Source organism: Mytilus californianus, unplaced genomic scaffold (genome assembly GCF_021869535.1).
Source record: "Mytilus californianus isolate M0D057914Y unplaced genomic scaffold, xbMytCali1.0.p SCAF_5, whole genome shotgun sequence".
Taxonomy (NCBI): Eukaryota; Metazoa; Mollusca; class Bivalvia; order Mytilida; family Mytilidae; genus Mytilus; species Mytilus californianus.
In genome coordinates this window covers 83,736,565-83,763,416 of record NW_026262701.1, presented here as the reverse complement: position 1 = coordinate 83,763,416, position 26,852 = coordinate 83,736,565, and the positions used below count along the sequence as shown (strand labels likewise).

Genomic DNA, 26,852 nt, shown 5'->3' with positions numbered 1-26,852 from the left:
GCGACTGCCTGCACTGTCTATTGTGTAATTGTTCCATAACTGGGATCTTGATTCATTGCTATAAACTTTGGTTTTCTGGATTGAATTGTTTCACATTGTATCATGTCTTACCTTTTATAGCTTTCTATACGGTCTGGGCTTTGCTCATTGTTGATGGCCGTACGGTGATCTATAATAGTTGCTTACATCTGCATCTTAGTTTTATATTAATACTACAGAAATAGTATGTTTACAGAAGTAAAGAAGTGGTAAGGATGCACATTTGGTCACGGTTATTTATTTATTGGTATGTTCTAGTTAGATTTTGGTGCTCCTTCATTCTGTTTTTGATAAATTTTTGTCATTTTTTTTACACTTTCGCACAGTACATGTAAAAACTGTGTTGTGAGGTTCAATACAATACAGTGAGCTCTTTGATTTAATAATAAAGAGGTGTAGTATGGTTACCAATAAAAATAACTATCACCCAGAATCCAAGTGACGTGAATGTAAGCAACTTTGTTTTTCCTTCTTAGAGTATTACCGTAGCGTGCGTACATGTTGAATTTATAAATTGATACATATTGGTTTAGTTCATATAATTTAGGAGATATGGGATCAAAACTTTGATATATATTGGTTTTCTTTGAATCTTGTGAAATTTATTGAAACAGACTTTCTATTTCTGTTTTACTATTAAGTCAAAATTTCCATAAAATATCAAAATGATTTATTGTAAATCAGTATTTGGCAGTGGGTTAAAAATAAATAGGTTCATAAATATATTGCACACTTAAAAACAAAAGTGATACTTAGAATGCATGTTCGAATTCTTCCATTCTGATGAACTTTTTCAGACATTTTGGAAGAGGAAGATGGTCAATGTTTTTGATTATTGATGTGTCACCAGCACCATGATTTAAGGATTTGCGTATTGATATACGACATATTTCAGATAGTGTTAGCGCATTCTCTGCTCGCTCACGTAACCAAACCATGATTTGTACGCCATGTGTTCCATTTTTCATATCAGAAGCCACAAGTCTGCGAAACGATCTGGAAAATGTTGGAATTCGTCGATGACATTGTTCGACCTCCTGAAATGTTAAACTATAACCACAGAGCACCAAAAGTTTAACTGCAGCAGGTTCACACCGGGCGAAAGCGTCAACGAGCAAGTTTCGACTGTACTGCATACTGGTATCTATTAGACAGCCATGCCAAAGCAGCATCCCTGCTATGTGACTGTTACATATTGAAATGGCGGACAACAATGGAGACCATTGTCCATCACACTGGCTAAGCCTACACCCATTGTGTATAAGCTTCTGCAGAACACTATCTACAGAAGGATATGTATTTCTTTGAGCAATTCTATAATAGAATATAGCAGTCGAAAAAGGTGTTGCTTTATATGCCGTTACTGCGTTAACATCTGCTTCACTGTTTATAAGTTTGTCAACAATTTGTTCATTGCCAACTCTGACGGCTTCGTGTAAAGGTGTCCAATTATTCTTATTTCTAGTATTTACATATGCACCTTTTTCACACAACATGTAAACAACTGTGTCTAAATTGTTATGTATTGCACGTTGTAACGGTGTATTGCCAGAATCATCCGAAACATTGACGTCACATCCGGCAATTAACAAAGCAATAGCAATATCTGATCGACGATGATTGCAGGCAATGTGTAAGGGTGTTTGACATTTTTCATCGGTCAAATTTACATTCCAATTTGAATCTATGAGAAGATACGCGATCTTGATATATCCGTATTCTGTGGCCCAATGTACAGCTGTTTTTCCATTGCCATCTTTGTAATCCCGGTTTCTATAGCAACCATTTCCTAAAATGTTACGTACTTGGTCTTCCTTCCCCGACTTGACTGCATCAAGTAAGAAGTAATCTTCGTCAACGTTGATTTTGTTTGGCATTGTTACAAAGATGTTGCTATCATATCATCGTACTTAATTTGCTTCATGTAGACTTGTACTCTTTATATCTATTTCTTTGATATTCGAGGTTCAGCATCTGCAATAAAAATATTGATTATCAACTATTACTAACAAATGTGAAGAATCTTCCGTAGATTATATAGGTAATTTTTTATATTATTTATACATTGTATACATTGTGAGAATGTGTTATTTATATTCAATAAAAACGTATTATTAAGAACAAAACAAAGATCGATTAGTTAAGAACTTTTTAACTATAAAGGTAAATAAAGTTTTTGACGTCGCATAACTCAGCTTCATATTGCCGTGTTCACCGCATTCGAGCATTCTCTGAAATACACTTCATCAGAAAATCGTAGAGCCAAGCCTTACAAAATGGCGACATATGACAATATAATGACAAGATGCCTAAACGAAAGAAAACAAAAATTAGAGAGTAAATTTTACCTGCAAGTTGGACATTAATTGGTGACTACTTGGGACTAGCAGGCGACTAGTGTATAGATTAAATATAAAAATAACTTGTCAATTATAGTGCTTTTGAAACGCGTAAACACAATATAAGAATAAGAAGATGTGGTATGAATGCCATTGAGACAACTCTCCACAAGAGACCAAATGACACAGAAATTAACAACTATAGGTCACCGTACGGCCTTCAACAATGAGTAAAACCCGTACCGCATAGTCAGCTATAAAAGGCCCCGTAAGACAAATGTAAAACAATTCAAACGAGATACTAACGGCCTGAAACGACAATCACTGAATTACAGGGTCCTGACTTGGGACAGGCACATACAGAATGTGGCGGGAATAAACTAGTTTGAAGGCACTCCAACCCTCCCCCTAACCTGGGACAGTGGTGTAACAGTACAACATAAGAACAACCTATAAAAATCAGTTGAAAAGGGCTTAACTCATTAGATCGATACAAAGCAGAAATACATCTGACAAAATCAGAGTAGACGTGGTATGCTACTTATACATCCCCACAACAAAAAGACACTAAGTACAGATCTGAGAGTACTCGCAGTTACTGACAGCTAGTTCAAAGCCAAAAACAACTAATAAATAAAATCATGCATCTAAGACTAAAATATCAATCAGTACACATCCAACAATGGATTTAGTGTAAATATGTCATTAACAGTCAGAGAAAAACATGCCCTTGTGCAATGCCAAGATACAGGTATCGACAGATTGCAGAGCCATGAATGTGCATATGTATATAAAAATAATATTTAGTTTGATTTTAATTTTCTGAAAACAAAATCAATATTAATACCAATAATAGCAATATTCAAAGATCTAATTATAGGGTTGAATTGGTAACCTTTTAGAATAAGTTTATTTAAAGGATCGATAAGTTTCCCCTGCTCGTATCTAAATTTCCGGGCTCGGTAAACAACATCTCCGTAAAAATTAGGATGTGCTATCCCGTTAAAAATAAATTTTCTACAGGTACAACCAAACTTCCAAACTAAATCTTTATATCTATTGAAGAATTTAGTAAAGGTTTTAAGTAATTTGTGGTAACGAAATCCCTGACTTAATAATTTACCAGTGATACATAGATTACGTTCATTGAAATCCAAAACGTCACAACAGACATGGGTATAGAGAAGGAGCTGTGATATATTAACACCGTAAATTTAGATTAACATTCACAAAGAACACTCAGAGATAAAAGTTCAGAAAGCCATAAGATGTAGCAATACTTATGAAACATGACAAAATCTATAGGCATAGTTAATAACAGCCATAATCAGATCAATTGATGTTTAAGCGACGCCGTATATCAACTGAAAATTTTATCAAAATTTATATTATAAATAATGATCAGTGCCTGGTTTGTTACTGGGTTGATGATATTAAAAAAAGCGGTTTGCTTCAGTACGCACATTCATATTCATAAGTTTCTACGAATAGCGAAACGATGTATGAATATAAAGGATAAAAAGCAGTGATGCTCAAATATAAATAATGATATTCACATCGTTTTAACTAGGCTAGTGTTTTCCTTTATCTGATTTCATATCAATATGTCTTGTTGTCTTCTATAATAACTTTAGTTGCACTTCTGTAAGTACGGTAAAATTATAATTTTTCCTCTCTAAACTTGTTTACACAAGAATAAAGCTACGTCTATTGTCTAATAGTCATAGATATATACATCCCTTCTGTGCCATGTTTTACTGATCTAAATACACGTGCACTCATACAAAAAAGTAGTACATTCCGATATTGCGTAACACTCAAGAGATTCGACCATGATTACAAAATACACACATGATGTTCAATTCAGTGGAAACAAAATTGCAAAAAAAAAAAACACACACAAAAAAGAAAGCAAAACGAAACAAATGTAAAGATTGATTGATTAGTTGATTGATTGATTGATTGATAGTTGGTGATTAATGCCACTTTCAGCACTATTTGCTATTTTGGGGCGAACATTTTTTTATTTTTGTAGGAAGCGGAGGAGACCGAGGCCAAAATCAAAACAAAACAAACGTTACGGCGCAATACAAAACTGAGGCTAAAGAGTATTGCTCAGTTTATAACCCCTTGCATAGTTTTGACTACCCTGTGTTAATAAAATAATGATGAATATCGTCTCCTTGTGTCCCGCTTTTATTATTCATGACCGAACGGTTACCGTAATATATACAAATTACAGTTCACTTTGGGGTCTTCTACATAGTCCGCGTTTAAAAAATGTCGATTTTTTTTTAAATGGATAACGTTAATAAACATCCCAACTAATTAACAGATCCAGATAACGTTTGAGAATTGGAAAGCTTAATTTGTTTACGACTATAGTAAGACAAAACAGAAAACGTTCATTGTCGAAAAATATATATATTAAATTAAATATTGTACTTACGAAACGGGGAAAATGAACGAGTCTGTCTGCTCGGTTCTTCTTTCAAAATCTTACATTTTCAGACAATGCATGTACATTAATTCCTTGTACATGGCAAATTTGTTAAAGAATACCTCTAGTACTGTACAAATGTCAATTTCAATAGTAATAAAAATACAAAAATAATTTGAAACAGATTTATAAATCATAAGAAAAATGTAAACAAACAATAAGATGTACTTACGTGTTTACATTCATTTGCATCTATTCTGAACCTAATCGAAATGCGCAGTAAAGAATCACATGAGAAGATGGCAAAATATCAATTCTCTTAAATAACGGTGGCATTTCTATGCAATAAGAATAGGTCAATAGACTAAGTTAGAACACTTTGCTATAAGACTTAGCTACATTTCCACCGACGAGAAACAGTTTCGTTGTTTCTTTTTCTAATCTTTGATTATGAGATAAAGAAGCGTCGGCTGGAAACTTTTTATTGATAAAGAATTCCACATCTTCATCACTATCTAATTAGCGATCAAGAAATTCTCAGTAATATATATACGAAGTTTAAAAATAACTTTGTATAGAATGTAAGAAATAAAAAAAAATATCAAAGTTTAAGCAACATTTTTTAAAATTCTCCGATTTCCCTACCGAACCTCGGTGTGTATGTAAGATGTTAGCTGTTTAGCTAAAGGTGCCAAAGACTGTCTTATCATTAATAGAAACGGGACATGGAAACATACATTTACCTGACGTGCAGATGTATAAATAGATGATAACGTGCTGCAGAATATTATAAACGATCACAATATCTTATGTACACCTGCGCGTACATAGGGCATAACCTTTATAATTTGTGCAATGATGAGAACGGAATAGGTAAATTACAAATTTGATCAAAGTAATAACAAACATGCGTAAACGAATGGATGGGTTTGCAGATATTATTCTAAATGAAATTATTTACGGGGTTGATAAGTCTCTGAAACGACAACCTAACAAAACGAGGCAAGACAAAATGACATCGATATGATTTCAGTAAAACTAAGCAGCAGAATTATGTAAGATCAAGTAAAAGGGCAGCTCTAATCTTAAATTGATTTTAGGCTCACACTTTTGAAAATGATGATCAGAATAAGACATTTTTAAAACAGGTACAGCCAATGCGATAATAAATAATACTGCTATATAGACAATGCCCATAAAGACCCCGTTTACACTTCTACGAAATTGAAGCGATCGTTATTTCATTCGATCTTAAAAAGACCAATCGATCTGATTAAATCTAGTGCGTTTACACTCCAATATTAAAATAACGGGTCTGACCTAAATCATGTTAATTTCATACTTTGTGTTGTAAGTATATATCTATATCATACCATATGGGAACTATCAAACGATATAGCTGTAATACAGCGGTTTGCTAGATAATGCTACATAAAAATGCTTTATATGGCGTGGTTAAGTATGTGAACAGATATAATGTAAACACGAAAATAAATATCAAATGTGTGTTGTTTGTTTGTACTACAATCACTTACAATGACCAAAGGTACAAGATCAGTAAAACTTTCTTGTTGATTGCATACATAGTATTAACATGGTAGATATTTGTCGAGAAAGGTTTCGTTTAGCACTGACAGGTACGACATGAATGCAAGTGGACTTTATCAGGAAGCTTATTAAGATTGATGTTAAATTTTCGAAAGATAAACGAAAAAAAAAAACCTAAGGAAATTAATGATGAGTACTCAAAGATTAACAATATAAGATCATATCAAATTAAGATTTCTAAACAACAATATTACTTGATCGAATCAATGTCCGTCTATTTTTACCCCGTTGACACTATATATATATATATATCAAGTATTATAGGTGCTAAACATTATATATATATAAATTTCCTCAACAATTTTAACTGGATTGTATACAAAATATACTAGCATTTGAAAAATAAAAATTAGATCATTCAATTATTATATTGAAGTGTAATAAAAGTGATGCATCTTGGAAGAAAAATGAAAATGATGAGGAGATAATAAATGTATAACACATATGATCTAGAGCAAGTATAATTGAAATACTTACATACCTAACTTGAAAAGGATGTATGTATTTTTCATCCGTATTTCTTTCCGTCCTTTTCTGAATAAGCTTTATTCGTTGTCCTGCTTCATATATGTACTTCTGAGGCGGAAACGATTACTTATTTAAGTGTTTACAAGTTATAAGGGGGGGGGAATTGATTTATAAAACGTATAATTAAGGGAGGACGTCAGGTGTCAAATCCACGTGGACGTTGGCTATAATTAGTCATTAATAGTCATTTTATGTTTATTTGTAAATAAGACTAAAATTACACAAAAACCACAGAATTTAAAATAGATAGATCAAATATACGATGTGATTATGTATGCTGGATAACAAAGTATAAAGTGGTACTAAGCTGATTCTTCGACTTTGTTGTTTGTTTAAGATGTACTAAAGCTGTTATGACTATCATTATCAAGAAAACTAAACAAACTTTGATACGATATAAAGAAATCCTTTGTCCCGTCTTAACAATTATTGTGTAATAAGTCTATAAGTAAAGGCGAAGTCCAACTTAATAAACAGTGTTACAATATGTCCGAGATTTTTTTATATAGATATAAGAAGATGTGGTATGAGTGCCAATGAGACAACTCTCCATTCAAGTCAAAATTTATAAAAGTAAACCATTATAGGTCAAAGTACGGTCCTCAACACGGAGCCTTGGCTCACACCGAACAGCAAGCTATAAAGGGCCCCAAAAATTACTAGTGTAAAACCATTCAAACGGGAAAACCAACGGTCTAATCTATATAAGAAACGAGAAACACTTATGAACCACATCAACAAAAGACAACTACTGAACATCAGATTCCTGACTTAGGACAGGTGCAAACAATTGCAGCAGGTTTAAACGTTTTAATGGTACCAAACCTTCACCCTTTTTCTGAAACAATAGTGTAACATCACAACATAGAAAGACACACTATAAAATATCAACTGAAATGGCTTAACTCAATCAAAGGACATAATAACACCAGTGAACTTACATTGAACAAATAAATTTGACCTATGATACAATGCAAATATAAAATAAATAAACTAAGGGAAGAATAATAACAGTAACATGTTATACCGCTATGAAATGTTTAACAATTTATTTTTTGCAAGATAATTTTTATTCAACAATAATATACAGCGCACTGTGAATCCAAAAAACTGATTTCGATATTTTTTTATGTCTTGCGTTAGTAAAACCAATTCAGAAGTGTTGCAGGCAAGCATAGCAAATTCTAGGAGAAACAAAAGTTATTTGCAAATATGTCTTCGTTCTTTCGTCTATGGTCTAATTTTTAATCCACTTATCGAGACAAAAATGAGGAGAGTTGAGTACTCTATAAGCTATAAAATTGATAAAACTGAGAATGGAAACGGGGAATGTGTCAAAGAGACAGCAGCCCGATCAAAGAACAGAAAACAGCCCAAGGCCACCAATTGGTCTTCAACACAGCGAGAAAACTCCGCAACCAGAGGTCCATCTTTACTTGCTTGTTCCAAGAAAAAAACTTGTGGTGGTTGTCATTAATTATATATAAGAGTGTCTTAACATATCAGTGAAGTTGTTTCACCATTTTGCTTTTATATCGCAAAAAGGATAGTGTATTTAAAACTTTTCACTTATTTCAATAGAATACCTTCATCGAAATAAGTTATTGCAACGGCAATAAAATTTTAACTTTTATCTACCTTTAATGTACGATATACCGTCGCTTTTAAAGTGGTTCTATGTCATTTAAAGTTTCAAACAAGATTGTACATGAATATAAGTTTTTCATTTTAAAGATCAAATGGTATACTGGAACATTCAACACACAGCTTCTTTTGGCGACGTTAGGAGGCGCGTACTTGAATTATATTATGAACAACATCAAAATCGTTAGTAAAAATCAGTAGCAGATTGTGAGGGGATTTAGGTGAATAGGGGTTCCATGAATATAAGTTTTTCAATTTTAAAGATCAAATGGTATACTGGAACATTCAACACACAGCTTCTTCTGACGACGTTAAGAGGCGCGTACTTGAATTATATTATGAACAACATCATAAGCGTTAGTAAAAATCAGAAGCAGATTGTGAGGGTGTTTAGGGGAAAAGAGGTTCCTCTTATAGATAGCCGTTAAAATTACTTGCCATATTAGGCCTCAAAGTTCAAGTTAAACATTTTGTACCCTCTTTTTTGGATAATCATGAATCCGCAACAGAATGAAGGTTTATAATAAAATTTTTAAATTAATTTTTGAGCGTATATGAATGCACAAGCATCGTTTTTTTTTCCAAGAACAATTTGACCTCAAACTGTTTTAACATTGCACGGTTTATCAATTATAAATTAAGCTTTTTTTTACATACAAATGTTCATATGAGAGAAAAAAAAAACGATAGAAAATCGAAACAAAAGTCTTACCGTTAGTTAGGACAGGTCATGACCATTATTAGATATTTAATTGATAGTTTATTGAAATAATTATTAGGACACTTAAATGTGGGTAATTGAGCGGGCAATTTAACGGTTATATTCTGATGTCGTGTTTGTAACCCGTGGGCATGTACATTCATCCATCTGAGTAACTGTTACAGATATGTTATGAAAATGGCTAATCTTTGACCACGGTACTTGTAACCATTTGTACATAAGTTTAAGAAATCTGCTAATATATGTCTTGCAGTCATTCGTTGACTGATAGTGAAAACACGTTTGGACTTTTGGTTTGATGTATGAACTGACTGATAGATTCAAAGATAAAGAAAAAAAAACAATGAGATGGTTAACAAAATGGCACCTTGTTTGTTTCTAAAATTGTTGAAAACAGTGTTCCAAAATTATATTTTAAAAAAGAGTAACTAATCCAAGAATTCAAATTTCGAACAACTTGCTAATTTGAGAATGGGCATTCGATTTGAATAGTTCACGAATGCGCGTAGCATGATCTTTTGCATTTACGTAAATAAAGTTAAAAATGCACGGAAATATACATCTTTTCGCGTTCTATCATCGTTTTGATAGCAAGATGTTTGACAATGTCTTGAGAAAACCTAAATGATATATGCCAGAGATGAGTGAAATTACAGGATTTCTTCCTCATTTTTCCACATGCGAAATTATCGGTTTTTATTTCAATAGGAAATCATTTCAGAGCAGGCAATGTAGTTTTAAATTGAATTAACGCTCAAAAATATTAACACGTACTGGCGTACTCACTTTTGATTCGAAAATATATAATCCGTTAGCATATAATCGTAAAAAAAATTGATATTATGAAATCGTGGTCCCCTTCAAAAATCCTGGATCCACCCCTCATTAAGATGGTGTTTTAAAAATACCATTATGCATCACGTATATATATATATATATATATAAACCCACATTCAAGCTAAAAAAGCCAAATTACAAAAAATATGAAAATACAATCAAGGTTACCTTCAAATGGATAGTATATATAGCCCTACACCTTTTCTAGCAATCTTAGCCTGCATGCTTATATTTTTGTGGTGATAAGAGGTGATGAGTTAACATTAAATGTAAACTGAAAAAAGGTTGTCATTTCTTTCAAGGAAATCTTATCTTTTTCACAAAAACTAGTTACGTTGAAATGAAATAATTATATCACCTGGGATTATCAAGTTCCTAGATTGTTATCATTTAAAAGTATTTAGGTCTCTAAATTACACTACAATGTGAATAGTTCCTCGTGGCAGATTAATGTTTGGTGTCATATTATTATAAGATATTTTAAATGCATTTACTATATATGAGTGAGGTAGATACTTTTCAAATTTGTTTGTGTACATGCACATAGTTAATATACACGAATATTATTTTTCGTTATAGAAGTTGTAATATTAGCATCAGTAGAAGAAGCGGAACATCGTGGAAAATGAATGTTTCTGTCATGTGAAGGAGGTGTTGAAGATGTAAATATCCTATTGTTCTATGTAGACTTAAATTTAATTCCAACCTTCACACATTGTTTTCCGCTATTGGATAAATGACAATCAATGAGTTTTAAAGCAGACTATGGAATACCATAGGCTTTCAACTTAAGAATAAACAAAGTCATAAATATATATGACAGACAGTCAAAGGCCATAGTCGGAGAGGTCCATAAGGACAGTAGCACTGAATATATCTGTTGCTACCAATGGCAAATCTGCAGTCTTCTATTATTTTTAAAAGAGCCATATTATATCAAAACCCCGGGCGGAATGAGGGGTGACATTTTACATTTAAAATGTTTAAAAGATTGTCCTACATGTCGTATATACATTATGGCCTTCTTTGAGAATTGTGAAACCATTTCCTAATTACCAAGGACGTATAACTAACATAATATAGTTACAAAATGTACGTCCTTGTAATTACTAACTGGTCTATAATTACCCACATACAACTGGCTATTCTTTTGTGTACGGGTAATACCTTGTGCCTCTTTAGCACTTAATAGTATATGGGGCTTGTTTTACAGGTTAATTAATAAACATGGCATGGTGTAGCCCAACTTCAGGCAATTCGATCGGTTCTTGTCAACGTATATGTATATCGGCGTTTATAGTGTTGCATACCATATATGCTGTCATATCTAGGTGTCTATATATATAAAGAACTTTGAATGTCGAATCGCTGTCTACAAAGACACTTTGCAAAAGTCTCCATTTATTCACATAAGGTACCTCTCAATTATGTGCAAATTAGGGTTTTATTGATTCCTTCAATATTCAATTTGTATGACAAAGAGAGGTCAATTTAATACTTTTTTTTAAATCAAAATATGTTCGGTACCTTTAGACAAACAAGCGTAAGTCTAATCTTTCTAGCATTTCAAGAATTTATGATCGGGTACCTACAGCTAGGTCCTATCAGACATGTATGTTTGTACAATGTCTCAAAGTTAACAAACCGGGCCGTTTTCAACCTACCCTCGGGGCTGGGAAACCTATCAGTGGAACACAGAGCCCTATCATTGGAGCCCGGAGTCCTATCAATGGAACCCGGAACTTCAAATATTGCTTAAAGATAGGAGCCTAGCTGAGTAGAGCTCTGTGCATGGCACATTCATGAGGATGGAGCCTGGAGCCCATGCAGAGCCTGTATATAATAATCCTCAAGAAATTTGCATTAAAAGACGACGAATACAGTTAGGGAATTTGTAGAAAGACAACACAAAAACAAAAGTACACTTACCTTTGCTTGTTAAATCTGCATTTTAGTAGATATATATATAGTATTATGTTATATTAAAATTCACCGTCCCATTTGCCAGGTATATTGTCGACAAACCAAAATAAAAACATTAAGTTTTGTGATATAACAATCAAATTGATCCTCTTTGTTTAATCCATAAGCAAACAACTTAACGATGTCTGTAACAAAGGCTTTTGTTTATTGATTTTCATGTAATTTTTACTATAAATTCACAGAATTCTATTTTTAATAGTATCAATAAAATTCCTCGCCTATTTATGTTTGTTCAATTATGAAAAGAATAAAAATATCTAAATTTAAGTAGTTTATTTGAATACACTTTGATAATATATCTAGATACACATCTTTTGTCGGTATTACATGTAAATACACAATTTCTTTTTAACCATGTGATTTTCTAAATATAGACAGTGAAATCCAATTTCTTTGTTTACATTTTATTTCTAACCAATCACTGAAGGGTTAACATTTTCACCGAACCATCTTGACGTCACTTCTTATGAGAATTTGTCATTAACAAACCAGATATCATGGATGGTAATATTCTTTACTTATAGCTGTTAGGTTTTGAACTTTCGATATTATTTACAATTCTATTCTTTGGAGATCTTCTAGTTTCACTTCTTTACTCCCTTTCATAGTTCCAGAGTCCAGTATTTAACGCTAATTTACTGTAATCGTTAATAAAGGCGGTATAGCCCTTCACACAGGTTTATATTATAAGACACTGGGTAAAGCTTTGCCTGTATTTCATAAAACCAGTAACCTATGTCTGTCATTTAAATTAATACAGCATCTTCGTGTACAAACATTAAGTATACTAGAAATTAAAAACAAATCAACAATCAATAAGACATATCAAGAATTGGACCTTCATTTACTTTATCGGTCTCAACCCATCAGACATCACTGTCATTTACAGTAGATCTACATGACCAAAAGTATTTTTCACATACATTTAATTGCTACAAAAGCACATCTTTCAAAATATATTTTGGAGGCATTTTTGGGTGGATTTTTACAAGCTAGGTGTTGAAAGACAGAATTGTCTAAATTAATTTTATATTTGATCATAGTTTTGTCTTCTCTGTTCTTGAACTGTGAACACATCTAATATTTTTGTACAATTTAATTTGATTGAAATATATAACATATTTCGTAACAAAAAATAATGCTTGTCTTTACATGCTTTATATCATCTGAAAAAAAAAATGCTCCACAACAACAATGCAATAAATAAACCTACATGTATGACAATAATGCTTCTATTGGTACCCAAAAAATCCAACCAGAAATAACCCAACATAAATTTTTGGAAAAATGTAGTTTTATATAAAATATGAAGTAAAAATCGCAAGTGACAAATTTATACTTATGGGCATGATAGCCGAATACTTTACATGTAGAGCTATACTTTAAATTTATACTTGGAAAGAAATATAATGTAAAAATTTTAGCTTCAGTTGTGACTTATTTTGATATTTGTATTTAGTGATAGTTGATAGTTTTTGGTCATCATAATAATCTGATGCATCATCATGTGCAACATAGTTAAGAAGTTGACACAGGCCTGGAAGAGGACCCACAAGTGAAATTTTTCTTCAGTATAAAAATATTTAGAGAATTTTATAGAGACAGAGTATTTAAATTGATGTGTTTTTTTTTATTATTTCAGATACCCTGTTCCAACTCAGAGTGAGTATGCAACTGTTCACAGCAGCATTCCAAAAAAAAAAAGGAATGAAAAAAGAGTGAAAAAGAATTTTATAAATTATATACAAAGAAATAAAATATTTTAGCCATGAGCATGATAGTACTTCATAAATCAACCATACTACATCTGTAAATGTTATAAGAGGAATACCACTATATACCTCACTCCTATTGCAAACCTACCTGGTTACCTAAATTATTCGTGTGAAAATTATAATTCTGACATCACATGAAACGATATTTAATTTCATACAGGATACATGATAATAATTATATGATGATGATAGATAAACAGAGGTGGATTTAGAAGTATCAGATATGATAAATGCATAGACTTTTTACAAGTACAAATGTACCGGTACATTGTATCACTCTAAATGTTGGCTTGCCAGGGGGCCCTCCTTTTTCAAAATCCTAGATCCGCACCTGATAAAGGGGCAAGTGTCAAATGAATAAGGTGCGTTTGTGTGCAATTTTAGTTAACTCATAATCATAATAATTAATGCACGTAAATAGAGATTTAGTGAGAAAAAGACCGTTTCATGTAATTATAGATTTGTCGATTGCAAACATATAAATTTGTTTTACAATAATCCCTGGTCTTGATTGTCAGAGTGGTTTTCCCTGACATCTTTAAGTAGGTTTAAACACATGCTTATGAAGTGGGGAAATGTTTATGAGCTATGAATGTCTGCAAGTACTTGCTTTGTAATTAGATATTTGTTTCTTTTAAATTTTATTGATTTGATCGATGTCTGGCACAAACTGTTGAGCACAATGAATCACAAATATTTGGCAACAATTGCAAAGCTTTGAAATTTTGGGGGATAGGACTGTAGGATTTCTAAATTGTTTTACAAATTTTAACGGGGAAAAATACTCCCTTAATATTGTTACATGTAAATAAATGTACCTCCTACTTAAAATTTCATAAGGTACATAGAAATAAGAAGATGTGGTATGAGGGCCAATGAGACAACTCTCCATCTAAGTCACAATGTGTAAAAAAAAAAACATAGGTTAAAGTACGACCTTCAACACAGAGCCCTTGGCTCACACCGAACAGCAAGCTATAAAGGGCCCCTAAATGACTAGTGTAAAACAATTCAAACAGGAAAACCAACGGTATAATCTACATGTTGTATATAAAAAAAACTAGAAACACTTATGAACCACATCAACAAACGATAACTACTGAACAACAGGCTCCTGACTTAGGACAGGTGCAAACAAATGCAGCTGGTTTAAATGTTTAACAAGTGCCAACCTTCAACTTAACCTGAAACAGTAGTGTAACATTACAACATAGAAAGACACACTATAAAATATCAATTGAGATGGCTTAACTTGATCAAAAAGACATATTAACAAAAACAAGTGAACATACACTGAACGAATAAATAATATCTATGACACAATATAAATACAATATTAATAAAAAAAAACGGGATGTAGAACAAATGAATGTATACCAATATTCTGAGTATAAATCTGATTATAGTAACCAAATTGTACTGTGCTTTTTTAGTTTACTACCAAACAGTTAGGGAGGTTGGCTACCAAGGCTGAAAAAGAACAAAAGAAAGAACAAGCAAAAGTTAAAAAGGTAACTTACTTTAACATATATACAGTTTTCAACTCTAGCCTGATTAAAATGGCAACACTACATCATGTACATGTACAATTTGTTTATTTTAAAAATGGAAATAATTCTCAAACATTTTTTTCTATACTCAAAATTTGAACACTGGTGAGAAATAAAAATGATGTTGGATCTGAGGACAATTGAATGATATGAAAAGAGGATAACCGGAATAACCAAAAATATTGGACACTACAACAAACCTTTCCAACCACCAACCTTCAATTTCTCCAAAAAGATGGATGTACAAACAAGAAAAAACAATGCCTGCACAGGTCAGCTCCAACAGTATGACCATTAACATGAAAAAGGAAATAAAGCGGTAATTTGGAAAGCAGAGTAAACATGACTTTCTATAGCTGGAAGCTGGCAAACCTCTGTTTGTTAAATTCTGCTGCTTAAGAAAAAAAAATCAAATGCAACTCATAAAGTCTCATCATGAAATTTACTGTAAATTGCATGCATTTGTTATTGCAAATTTTGTGGAATGGACTAAATACGAGATTAATTATTGCGATTTCAGGAAAATCTGCATACAGATATATGTAACAGATATAAGAATACAAGTTCTTATTATTGTGATACTCATTCAGGCATTAATAAAAACCTTGCAATAATTTCTGAATTTACAGTATTTGTGAGAGCTTATGAGTATTTCAAATCATCAGATCATTGAAAGAAACAATCTTTTTAACTATATGACAAGGATGGAACAATAGATATAAGAAGATGTGGTATGAGTGCCAATGAGACAACTCACCATCCAAGTCAAAATTTATAAAAGTAAACCATTATAGGTCAAAGTACGGTCTTCACCACGGCGCTTTGGCTCACACCTAACAGCAAGCTATAAAGGGCCCCAAAAGTTACTAGTGTAAAACCATTCAAACGGGAAAACCAACAGTCTAATCTATATAAAAAACGAGAACTACTGAACATCAGATTCCTGACTTAGGACAGGTGCAAACAATTGCAGCAGGTTTAAACGTTTTTATGGTACCAAATCTTCACCCTTATCTGAATCAATAGTGTAACATCACAACATAGAAAGACACACTATAAAATATCAATTGAAATGGCTTAACTCAATCAAAAGACATATTAACACCAGTGAACATACACTGAACAAATAAATTTAATCTATGATACAATGCAAATACAAAATAAATAAACTAAGGGAAGAATAATTAAAGTAACATGTTATACCGCTGTGAAATGTTAAACAATTTAAGAAAAACAACATGCTTGAACAAAAATATCAGCCATTTGCAATTACTTTAAACAAAGGTAAATGAAAATAATTGAAATACTTTTACAAAATAAATAATTTTGATGTTCATAGTACATGTAGTACAAAGAAGTGAAAATTTATAGTAATACCAAACACTTATCAAAGCTTGTATATAGACCAGATATAACCCTGAATAAGTAAACATTAAAAAACAAAATAGCATTACAATTAGTATCAACAGGTCAAATAAACAAGAAAGTACGATTTGAGAGTACTCACAGTTACTGACAGCTAGTTAAAAGCCAAAAACAATTAATAATAAAAAATCATGCATCAGAGACTATAATCAACTAAAACACATCCCAGGGATTTAGTATTTTAACGTCATGAACAGTCAAAGAAGACATGACTTGTGCAATGCCAAAAATAAATGTATCGACAGGCAGTAGGATAGTTAGGAGTTAACCTCTCTATAGATCAAAATGAATGTGGGTGTGTCTTTATACATCTTGTTTGAAAAGAATACAAATTTAGTTACGAGGTAATTTGCTGATGACAAAATCGATATTAGTGCCAATGTAAACTATATTCAAAGATCTAATTACAACATTGGTAAGATAACCTTTAGTAATAAGTTTGTTTAAAGGTTCGATGAGTTTACACGGATCACCGATCACATAGTGATTTCCGCGCTTTAAGTACAATATTACCGTAAAAATTAGGATGTGAAATACCGTTTTTAATCAGTTTTCTACAGGTACAGCCAAATTGCCTATTAACTATGTGTTGTACCTAAATCATGACCTTTTGTTACTACTTATATTCATATATACTTGGCAGTTATTTTTGTCCATTAAGAATTTTAATCAGATTCAGTTATTTGATCATCTTTCTCTATTATATTACTCACAATTTTAGAGACAGGAAAAATTAGAGCTTGCCATACTTTCGGTGTTGACGGCTATATGATGACTTCTATAGCAAATGTATAGCTAGTGTTTATGATAATGTTCATGCATTTTGCTCTCCTGAAAGTAAACTAACTGCCATGGTAATGAAACAAAGCTTACAAATTTAAGCCTCCACCTATAAATGTCTAGGCTGGTTACCTAGATTTTTTTACCAGAGTGATCATTTTACTGTTACCAGAATTATCTGTCTACTGAAACTTTAATACATCCAAAATGAATTTTAAGTCTCTTATCACAGGATGCGACAATTGATTGCAAGCATGACAACATTTTTATTCCTAGATGTATATTTAGATTTGAAAATCTTTTTTTTTTCTAGGCTATAGCACAAAAGAATATAGAAGGAGCTCGAATATATGCTGAAAATGCAATAAGAAAAAAGAATGAAGGTTTAAATTATTTACGAATGGCAGCACGAGTAGATGGAGTGAGCGCTAGAGTACAAACTGCATTAACAATGAAAGGGGTAAGTACTAGTAAGCCTTAATAATATAATCGCCTTTTAGAAGCTACCTATAAATATGATTTGAATCAGTTTAGATATTTCCATAAATAGGAAAATAACAAAAATACTGAACTCAAAGGAAAATTCAAAACGGTAAGTTCTTTATCAAATGGCAAAATCAAAAGCTCAAACACATTAAACGAATGAAAAACAACGGTCATATTCCTGACTTAGGAATTTGGTATAAATAATTTTGCACTGGATTTATGATTTAAGGTATCTAATTTGTTCCTTGTTGATTTCATAGCTGGAAGAAGTATACATATAAAGACTCAGGTGTATAGTTGTCTCTTTGGCAATCGTATCATATCTCTATATATTTTATAATGTAGAACAATAACAAAACTAATGCTAATGAAGATCAGAAATTAGATTTTTAGTTAAAAATGAATTGGAACATCATATTATGCGTACATTATGTATTTACCCTCCATGAACATCAAAAAGACTTGTACTGTTCAGCATAAAGAATATTAAAATATAAAAATGATACAGGTGGGGATCAAGGATTTTAAAAAGAAGGGGGGAGGGGGGCACTGGTTAGACAATGTTTGGTGTGGGACTTGAGAAAATCTATGTTTTAACCATTATAAATGTAGCATGTATCTCCAGATGTAGCCCTGTGACAACACCTATCATTGTATATTATGACAGAGAAGTGAAATTACATAATTTCTTTTACATACAAGTGAAATAATCAATTTTATTTGACTGGGAAATTGCAGAATTTCAATGCAACACATGTAATAATATCAATGACAGAATTGCACAAGCTGTAGGTTTATAACTTTTTATATTTTTATCAATCCAAGGTCATATTCATACTGTTATAAACTTTAAAAAATATTTAAAAGAGTAAATATATCAACAACTAAATAGATAAATAAATAGTTTGGTATGTAAAACCTTCTATAGGTGTGGTTGCAATTTAATACATATTCTACCATAATAAAAAAAAATATCAAATTATATTATTTTCATTGATGTAAAATTGTTTGGCAAATTCTTAACTTTTTCATTAATAGATCTCTACTTTATTTTGAACAGATTATGAAGAATATGGAAGGTGTAACAAAAGCATTAGATAAAGCCATGTCATCCATGGACTTGGAGAAGGTTTGTGTTTAAGGTTTATATAGCTGAAAAAATAAATGTCATAATTACAATTTATTTTATTAGTTTCTATCTACCTTGAGTATAGATATATATACTAATTTGTGCAGTTTAAATAATTTATGATTTAAACGAAATTTGAATGTTGATGTGGAATATTTGTTTTAATAAGCACACCAGTAGTATTACCCAAAGTGAATGCTAATATGCCTTAGTGTGAGGTTAGCAAAGAAGAAACATCTGTTTTATGTTGGAAATGCATTTTTTTAAAAATTGATATACATTACAGCTCGCATGGATTTTACCATTTCCACCCTCTATTGTAAGAGAAAGAAAAACCTTAAGATATTTCTGAGGGGGGACAAGCAATTTGTTTTTTAATCATACCAATTGCTTAAACATTACACTTTGAACGATTTATTTAAAAGATAAACCATTGTATTCAATCTATTAACAAAACTTTATGTTAAATTTCATTAGGCTTGGCAAGGTGGGCAAGTTGAAAAAGCAAACCCCCCCCTGAAGTGTAGTGTGTGATGATTAAAGGGAAATTTTGGAAATCTAACACACACAAAATTTAGGGAAACATTCATATCGTAATTATGACACGAAGTTTGGCAGAAAGATGGTTTTAGTTAACAGCAAGTAATTAAAGAGATTTCCAGGTATTGTGCTTTGGAAGAACTTACCATTATTTATGAATTGTGTTTGCTTTATGCCGCCTCAGCACAAAAAGGCTATATCACAGTGAGATTTTTTGTCGAGCCTGCGACTTTTGTCGCAAAAGCGAGACATAGCGATCCTACATTCTGTTGGCGGCAAAATATTTACTCTGTGGTTAAAGTTTTTGAAATTTTAATAACTTTCTTAAACTATCCTGGATTTCTACCAAGCTTGGACAGAAGCTTGTTTTTGATCATAAAATAGTATCCAGAGGTAAACTTTGTTAAAGAAAAATCCTGTTTTTCCGTGTTTTACTTATAATTGGACTTAGTTTTTCTGCCAGTTAACATTACATTCACTCTGTGGTTAAAGTTTTTAAAATTTTAATAACTTTCTTAAACTATCCTGGATTTGTACCAAAACCTTTGTTTATGATCAAAAGCTAGTATCTAGAAGGAAATTTTGTAAAAATATATATTTTCTGTTTTTCCGTATATTACTTTTAAATGGACTTAGTTTTTCTTCCAGTTAACATTACAAACAGTTTGTAGTTAAACATTTATTAGATTCATAAACCATTCTAGATTTTTACTAAACTTGGACAGAAGCTTCTTACAATCAAAAGATGGTATCTATAAGAAAATTTTTAATAATTTTTTCTCCATTTTTGTTGAGCCTGTGACTAGCAGCAAAAGTAGGGGAGACACTGGATTCCGCGGAACCCTTACAAATTTTTTAACAGGAGTTTACCAAATATAGATTAATATTTGTGAGAGAACTCAATATTTCTTTACCTAATAATGAATCAAAATTCAAATAATGAAGATTAATTGATAAATTAAATTTTGATTTGTTTTTAGGTAGAACAAGTAATGCAGAAATTTGAGAAACAGTTTGAAGATATAGATGTCAGAACTTCTGTAAGTGTTGATAAATAAATCTGTCTACTACCACCCAATCTGCTCTATAGTTTTAAACATGCTAATGCTCTTTACAGAGATTTTCTCAACTATAGCGTATTCACTCAAGCTATTATGATATGGGATATTTGATATTAATGAAGGAAAATGTGGAGTATATGTTATTGAGACAGTAGCCCAACATCACCAAAAACAGTCAATTACAGGTCAACATATGGTCAATAACAAAAGACAAGCATGTCAATCAGGGGTTCAAATTAACATTTGGTACTGGAAGGTCCAGGACCTTTGACACTCCAAACTGAAAGTTCCACAACCTAAATCCCAGGTCCTACTTTTACATGAAATATTTCATAACTCAATAAGATACAAAATTAATGGGCTTTTGGAGTAAGGTTAGTTTGTTTCATCATATTTGAACTGCATGTGATGTTTCATTTCTCATATAATGGGCTATCCAGCGAATAAACAGTTTACAACCTTCAATATTGAAGTACTGCTTACACATCAACACCATTTTTGCACTGGATTTCAAGAATAAATTCATAGTCACTGAAGGGTTTCCCTTTTTTAGCTCACCTGACCTGAAAGGTCAAGTGAGCTTTTCTCATCACTTTGCGTCCGTCGTCCTGCGTCCGTCGTCCGTAAACTTTTACAAAAATCTTCTCCTCTGAAACTACTGGGCCAAATTTAACCAAACTTGGCCACAATCATCATTGGGGTATCTAGATTAAAAAATGTTTCCGATGACCCCGCCAATTAACCAAGATGGCCGCCATGGCTAAAAATAGAACATAGCGGTAAAATGTAGATTTTGGCTTATATCTCTGAAACCAAAGCATTTAGAGCAAATCTGGGTTGCTGCCCCTGAATTGGTAATTTTAAGGAAATTTTGCCGTTTTTGGTTATTATCTTGAATATTATTATAGATAGAGATAAACTGTAAACAGCAATAATGTTCAGCAAAGTATGATCTACAAATAAGTCAACTTGACCAAAATGGTCAGTTGGTCCCTTAAGGAGTTATTGCCCTTTATAGTCAATTTTTAACCATTTTTTGTAAATTTTTGTAATCTTTTACAAAAATCTTCTCCTCTGAAACTACTAAGACAAATTTAACCAAAATTGTCCACAATCATCATTAGGGTATCTAGTTTAAAAAATGTGTCCGATGACCCTGCCCGCAAACCAAGATGGCCGACATGGCAAAAAAATAATACATAGGGTAAAATGCAGTTTTTGGCTCATATCTCTGAAACCAAAGCATTTAGAGCAAATCTGATGGTATAAAATTGTTCATTAGGTCAAGATCTATCTGCCCTGAAATTTTCAGACCAATCAGGCAACATGTTGTTGGGTTGCTGCCCCTGAATTGGTAATTTTAAGAAAATTATTATTATCTTGAATATTATTATAGATAGAGATAAACTGTAAGCAGCAATAATGTACAGCAAAGTTAGATCTACAAATAAGTCAACATGACCAAAATTGTCAATTGACCCCTTAAGGAGTTATTGCCCTTTTTGGTCAATTTTTTACAATTTTCATAAATTTTGTAAATTTTGGTAAATTTTTACAAAATATTTTCCACTGTAACTACTGGGCCAAGTTCATTATAGATAGAGATAATAGTAAGGAGCAAGAATGTTCAGTAAAGTAAGATCTACAAACACATCACCATCACCAAAACACAATTTTGTCATGAATCCATCTGTGTCCATTGTTTAATATGCACATAGACCAAGGTGAGCGACACAGGCTCTTTAGAGCCTTTAGTTGCAATATTGTATGCAGTGTTGAATAGAACCTTATATCTAGTTAACTGATCAGGCTTACATTGCTGCTTGAGAATACATTGTCCAAGTTTAGTGTCTGACAATTAATCTTTAGACTTAAAATTTGGGTCACTTTCATGGACCCACTGCTTTAAACAAGATAAATGCTGGGGTGTCACTTCGTATATTTTATTGGGTCTATTTTAAGATTTTGTGTTCCCCTTACAAGTGCACTTTCTTTTTCTGAATGGGTGGGGAACTTCTGGCAGTATGTGCATGACATTAGACCAGTTGATTCAACAAAATATAGCCACGGTTCGATCGATTTTCCAGTGGGGCTTAAATGTCCGTTGCGGTTTTTCACGATCACATTTTTGGTCTTTAGTGAGATCTTCATTTGATTTGTTTTGAAGACGCTGAAGACACAGGCACTTGTTTCTTACTTTCAATCCATGGGAAGGTTGAATATCCTTCTATATTTATGGATAGTCGACCTTCCCATTGATAGAAACAAGTGACTGTGGTTGAAGACCGTTCATAATCTTCAGGCTTTCTCTTAGAAGACGTGACACCAAAGTGAAACAGACTCATTTTTTTCGAAAATGTTTAAATGATTAAATGATTTGTCACATGACTTCTCGCAACTATTTATAACCTTGTGTTTCCAAGAAATACAAGGTTGAAATAAATTTTATCACTCGTCAGCAAACACAGGGATGAAACATTTTTTGATCTCAATTTCAATAATAATATGGCTTAAAAATGACGATACAGATGGTTAAAAAGATCAGCAAAGATCATTTTTATTTCCTTTAAAATCAAAGGTCTGTCAGGCGTAGCTAGTAACCAAAACGAAAGTCTGATTGCAACAGTGGAAGGTCACGGACCTCGGACCACCGCTAATTTGAACCCGTCAGTATTCTACATGTTCTATACCATATTTCAAAAGAATGTCCTAGTTGTGGACAAGTACATGCACATAAGTAGCATTAACTTAATTTTTTTAGCACCCAAACCTGTTTTTGAGTAAATGGATATTTGATGAAAAGTATATAGATATGTGATATTATCTGCTTAAAGAAAGATTAGGTTAATTAACAGGAAACAGCAATACTCCCACAAAATTTAGCAATAACATTAGCAATAACACAATCCGACAAAAATTTTTCATCCATTTTCCACAGGAAAAAAGATATTTATTTTAAGGGCATTTTGCAGCCTTTGAAATTAAAAATGGATGGCATATTCTCTTTGTTGAAAAAGAAATGAAAAAAAATAGGGAATTTAAAGAATCTCTAAAACTGGGATATTTTTGTATCTAAACATAATTCATGTATATGTGCCTTTAGGAACACCTGCATCAGTCTTCTTATAAATCAGCCCCATGATTGTCAAGATCATTGTAACTTTGTGAAAAGAAACATTTATAGTACAGAGTTATACATGTGCATTCTATTTGTCAAACAATGTGCTAAATATAATTGTAACCTTGACCCTATTGAATTATTTTTAGACATTGGAAAATTCTATGGGAGCAGCAATGACAATGTCAACACCTCAAGATCAGGTAGATCAATTAATACAGCAAGTAGCAGAAGAGGAAGGCCTAGAAATGATAGACCAATTAAAAGACCTCAACCCCAGCACATCATCCATCAGTGCATCAAAAACAGCAGAACACCAGAAAGAAGATGATTTATCTCGAAGGTATCTTGAATAAATTCAGTAGAATTATTGTCCACTATTGATCGTTATTGACATTTAAGACTGTCTGTAAAGAGGGTGTGTGTTAAGATCCATTATTATATACAATGTAATAAATACAAGTAAATTTCATATGTCATACAAATAATGACAATAAATGTCTGTCACAGATGCTCACTCTTTATCAACGTTAAAATCTTTATGACCTGAAAAAAACAGCTCTTTTAAGTTTAAGATTAAGTGTATATGATATAACTTTTTCAATATTACACATCCTATCAACCCTTAAACAATGCAACCTCTCGAGCAAAGCTCGTGTGATAATATTGGTGTTTTGATCTGGATGTGATATTGAAAAGCCTTTAATATTCTATATTAATCTGGCTCAAAAATTGAAAAAGTATGAAAAATATTTCCGTTCTTTCTTTTCTTCATTGGTCGTTTTGTCCCACTTTTGTATCCACAACTGCTCATATTTTGTGAAATTTTCATAGAATCATACTCACATGATGTACTTTTGCACCTTTTATTTCATTTTATTATTTGAATGAGCTAGGGTTTTCTTGGGATGACATGCACAAGAATTTGTCATGGCGTTGTCAGTTTATTTTCGATTTATGAGTTTGAATGTCCCTCTGGTATCTTTCGCCCCTCTTTCATATCTGCTAACTGAATTACATATTAAATTATGTGTTCCTCCTTAACCTCTTTCCACAATTAAATAAACTCTCAGAAACTTAGCTATATAATACAATTGTGCACCTGCTATTTTTTTTTTTGTTGGTCAGAATTATATTTGTCCTCTTTGCTAATCATGGACATTTCACGGGTAGGTATCATTTTGTGAGCTTTGCATGTACTACCTCTAGTTGAATACTAGAATGCAACACTTGAAGCTTAAAATATCAGTTGCATTTACTGTTTACAAACTTAGGAATTTTTAAAAGAAAACATTAAAAATCTACAATAGACTGCTCTTTTTAATATCTTTGTATAAACCAATATAAACATACTGAATTTCATGCATTTGTTACACATTTCCTGTTTTACCTCCATCACAAATGGTACAGGTCAAGAATTTGGAAACCTTAAGATGTTTAAATAAACAAGGAACTAAATAGCCATAAGATGTAAAAAAAGAATATACAAAACCATGCCCTAATACTATTTCAATGATTTTTTAATTTTTTTTTCAGATTGCAGTCGTTAAGGAATTAATCATGGACTTTTTTACATAGTTTAGTCAACATACTATTTATACTGTTACACGAAGGATCACTGACAATAATCACATCTAATTACAATGTATTAATTTTATATACCTGTGTGTGATATAAATATTACACAGCCAAGTAACATGGCTGTATTTGATTGTGTGTTATCTTTTACTGACAAGAAAGATCTTACATTTATTTTGCATTGAATGCAAAAAAATTGTTGATGAGATGAAAGAAGATTGAAAATATCTGCTTTGTATTTGAATGAAAAAATTGAACTTTGAGTAATGTCGCAGATTTAGAGATGTCAATTTTATTTAAACAAAGTATTGGAGTATTAACCTTGGTTAATAAGTGATTCTCATACTCTTGATCACAGATATGTATATAAATGGAGATAAGTTCAGTTTTAAGAGATTTCATATTCTGAAACAATTTCCTCTGTGTAAAGTTTTTTATTATAAGTAAATGAACAGGTTACATCACAAAAGCAAAACTTTTTATAACAGGATAAAATATATTATAACATTTTATCATATTTGGAAAGAATAACACCAGTGCTAATTCATAGCCTCCTTGCTTTCTATGTTAAGTTCTGCAACTTCAAGCATTCATAGCTATTTTGTCTAAAGTTATAAAGTGATAGTTATTTTATGTCAAAACTATACCGGACTTGTGCTGAAAAAATCAACATCCCTTTAATTGCATATTAGAGCGCACTGGTTCAGGAAGTTGGGTAGTACAAAAATAGGTACTTCTGATCCGAGCAACAGGGCAAATATGCCCTCCTATCTTAATTTCATATATTTTTTTATTATTCAAAAGAAACTTTTAACAAGGGTTCTACAGTGATCCCAAGTCCTTAAGCTTTCATATGATACCAAAATTACCAACCTATTTAACTTATTGACAAAATTACAGCAATGCGTAGGAACTATTTTGTTTAAAATATGTACTACTTTCATGTATGTTCTTTCTGACTGGGCCGATTTGCAGTGCTATACCTTACATAGATGGATTGGGGTGGGAGTGGGAGGGAGCAAATTTTATTATTTTTTTCCTACTTTGCCATATTTGTGAAAAGTGCAAGCATATTTTAAAAAAAGCTGGAAATCAAATTTTATTTGCTCTTAGATTTGTGTGAACAAGTTGTGCAGATGGGGATGAGAATCTAGCAGGATTTGTTTTATTATGGTTAAACTTAACAAGGGGGATAGAGAAATTATCACTTTCATATTCAATTTGTGAGACTTTCAAACTATATTTGGGTATGCTGACATTCTCAGTTTATC

At 32.0% G+C, this 26,852-nt stretch overlaps 2 protein-coding genes across 6 annotated transcripts; one reads left to right on the top strand and one right to left on the bottom strand.

Annotated features, from left to right (window-relative positions):
* Positions 1–692: 692 nt before the first annotated feature.
* Positions 693–10,387, bottom strand: LOC127703223 (serine/threonine-protein phosphatase 6 regulatory ankyrin repeat subunit B-like). 5 transcript variants are annotated; one of them, XM_052207749.1, is made up of 2 exons: positions 10,325–10,387; positions 693–2,013 (listed from the first exon to the last, which is right to left on the bottom strand). In XM_052207749.1, the coding sequence occupies exon 2, from the start codon at positions 1,914–1,916 to the stop codon at positions 792–794; it is 1,125 nt and encodes a 374-aa protein (XP_052063709.1). In that variant the 5' UTR covers positions 1,917–2,013; positions 10,325–10,387; the 3' UTR covers positions 693–791. The 5 variants fall into 5 exon arrangements, with proteins under 5 accessions (XP_052063709.1, XP_052063712.1, XP_052063711.1 ...); XM_052207752.1 differs by lacking the exon at positions 10,325–10,387 and adding an exon at positions 6,908–6,963; XM_052207751.1 differs by lacking the exon at positions 10,325–10,387 and adding an exon at positions 6,904–6,935.
* A 2,183-nt stretch (positions 10,388–12,570) lies between these two features.
* Positions 12,571–26,106, top strand: LOC127703226 (charged multivesicular body protein 1a-like). Its single transcript, XM_052207757.1, has 8 exons — positions 12,571–12,643; positions 13,782–13,801; positions 15,348–15,425; positions 17,983–18,129; positions 19,216–19,284; positions 20,805–20,864; positions 24,153–24,346; positions 25,540–26,106. The coding sequence occupies exons 1-8, from the start codon at positions 12,637–12,639 to the stop codon at positions 25,559–25,561; spliced, it is 597 nt and encodes a 198-aa protein (XP_052063717.1). The 5' UTR covers positions 12,571–12,636; the 3' UTR covers positions 25,562–26,106.
* Positions 26,107–26,852: the final 746 nt, after the last annotated feature.

Excerpts from the sequence above, each read along its gene's own strand:
- LOC127703223 (XM_052207749.1), bottom strand. The coding sequence starts at position 1,916 with ATGCCAAACAAAATCAACGTTGACGAAGATTACTTCTTACTTGATGCA.
- LOC127703226 (XM_052207757.1), top strand. Across the intron at positions 15,426-17,982 it reads AACAAGCAAAAGTTAAAAAG|GCTATAGCACAAAAGAATAT; the intron begins GTAACTTACTTT and ends TTTTTTTTCTAG. Across the intron at positions 24,347-25,539 it reads GAAGATGATTTATCTCGAAG|ATTGCAGTCGTTAAGGAATT; the intron begins GTATCTTGAATA and ends TTTTTTTTTCAG.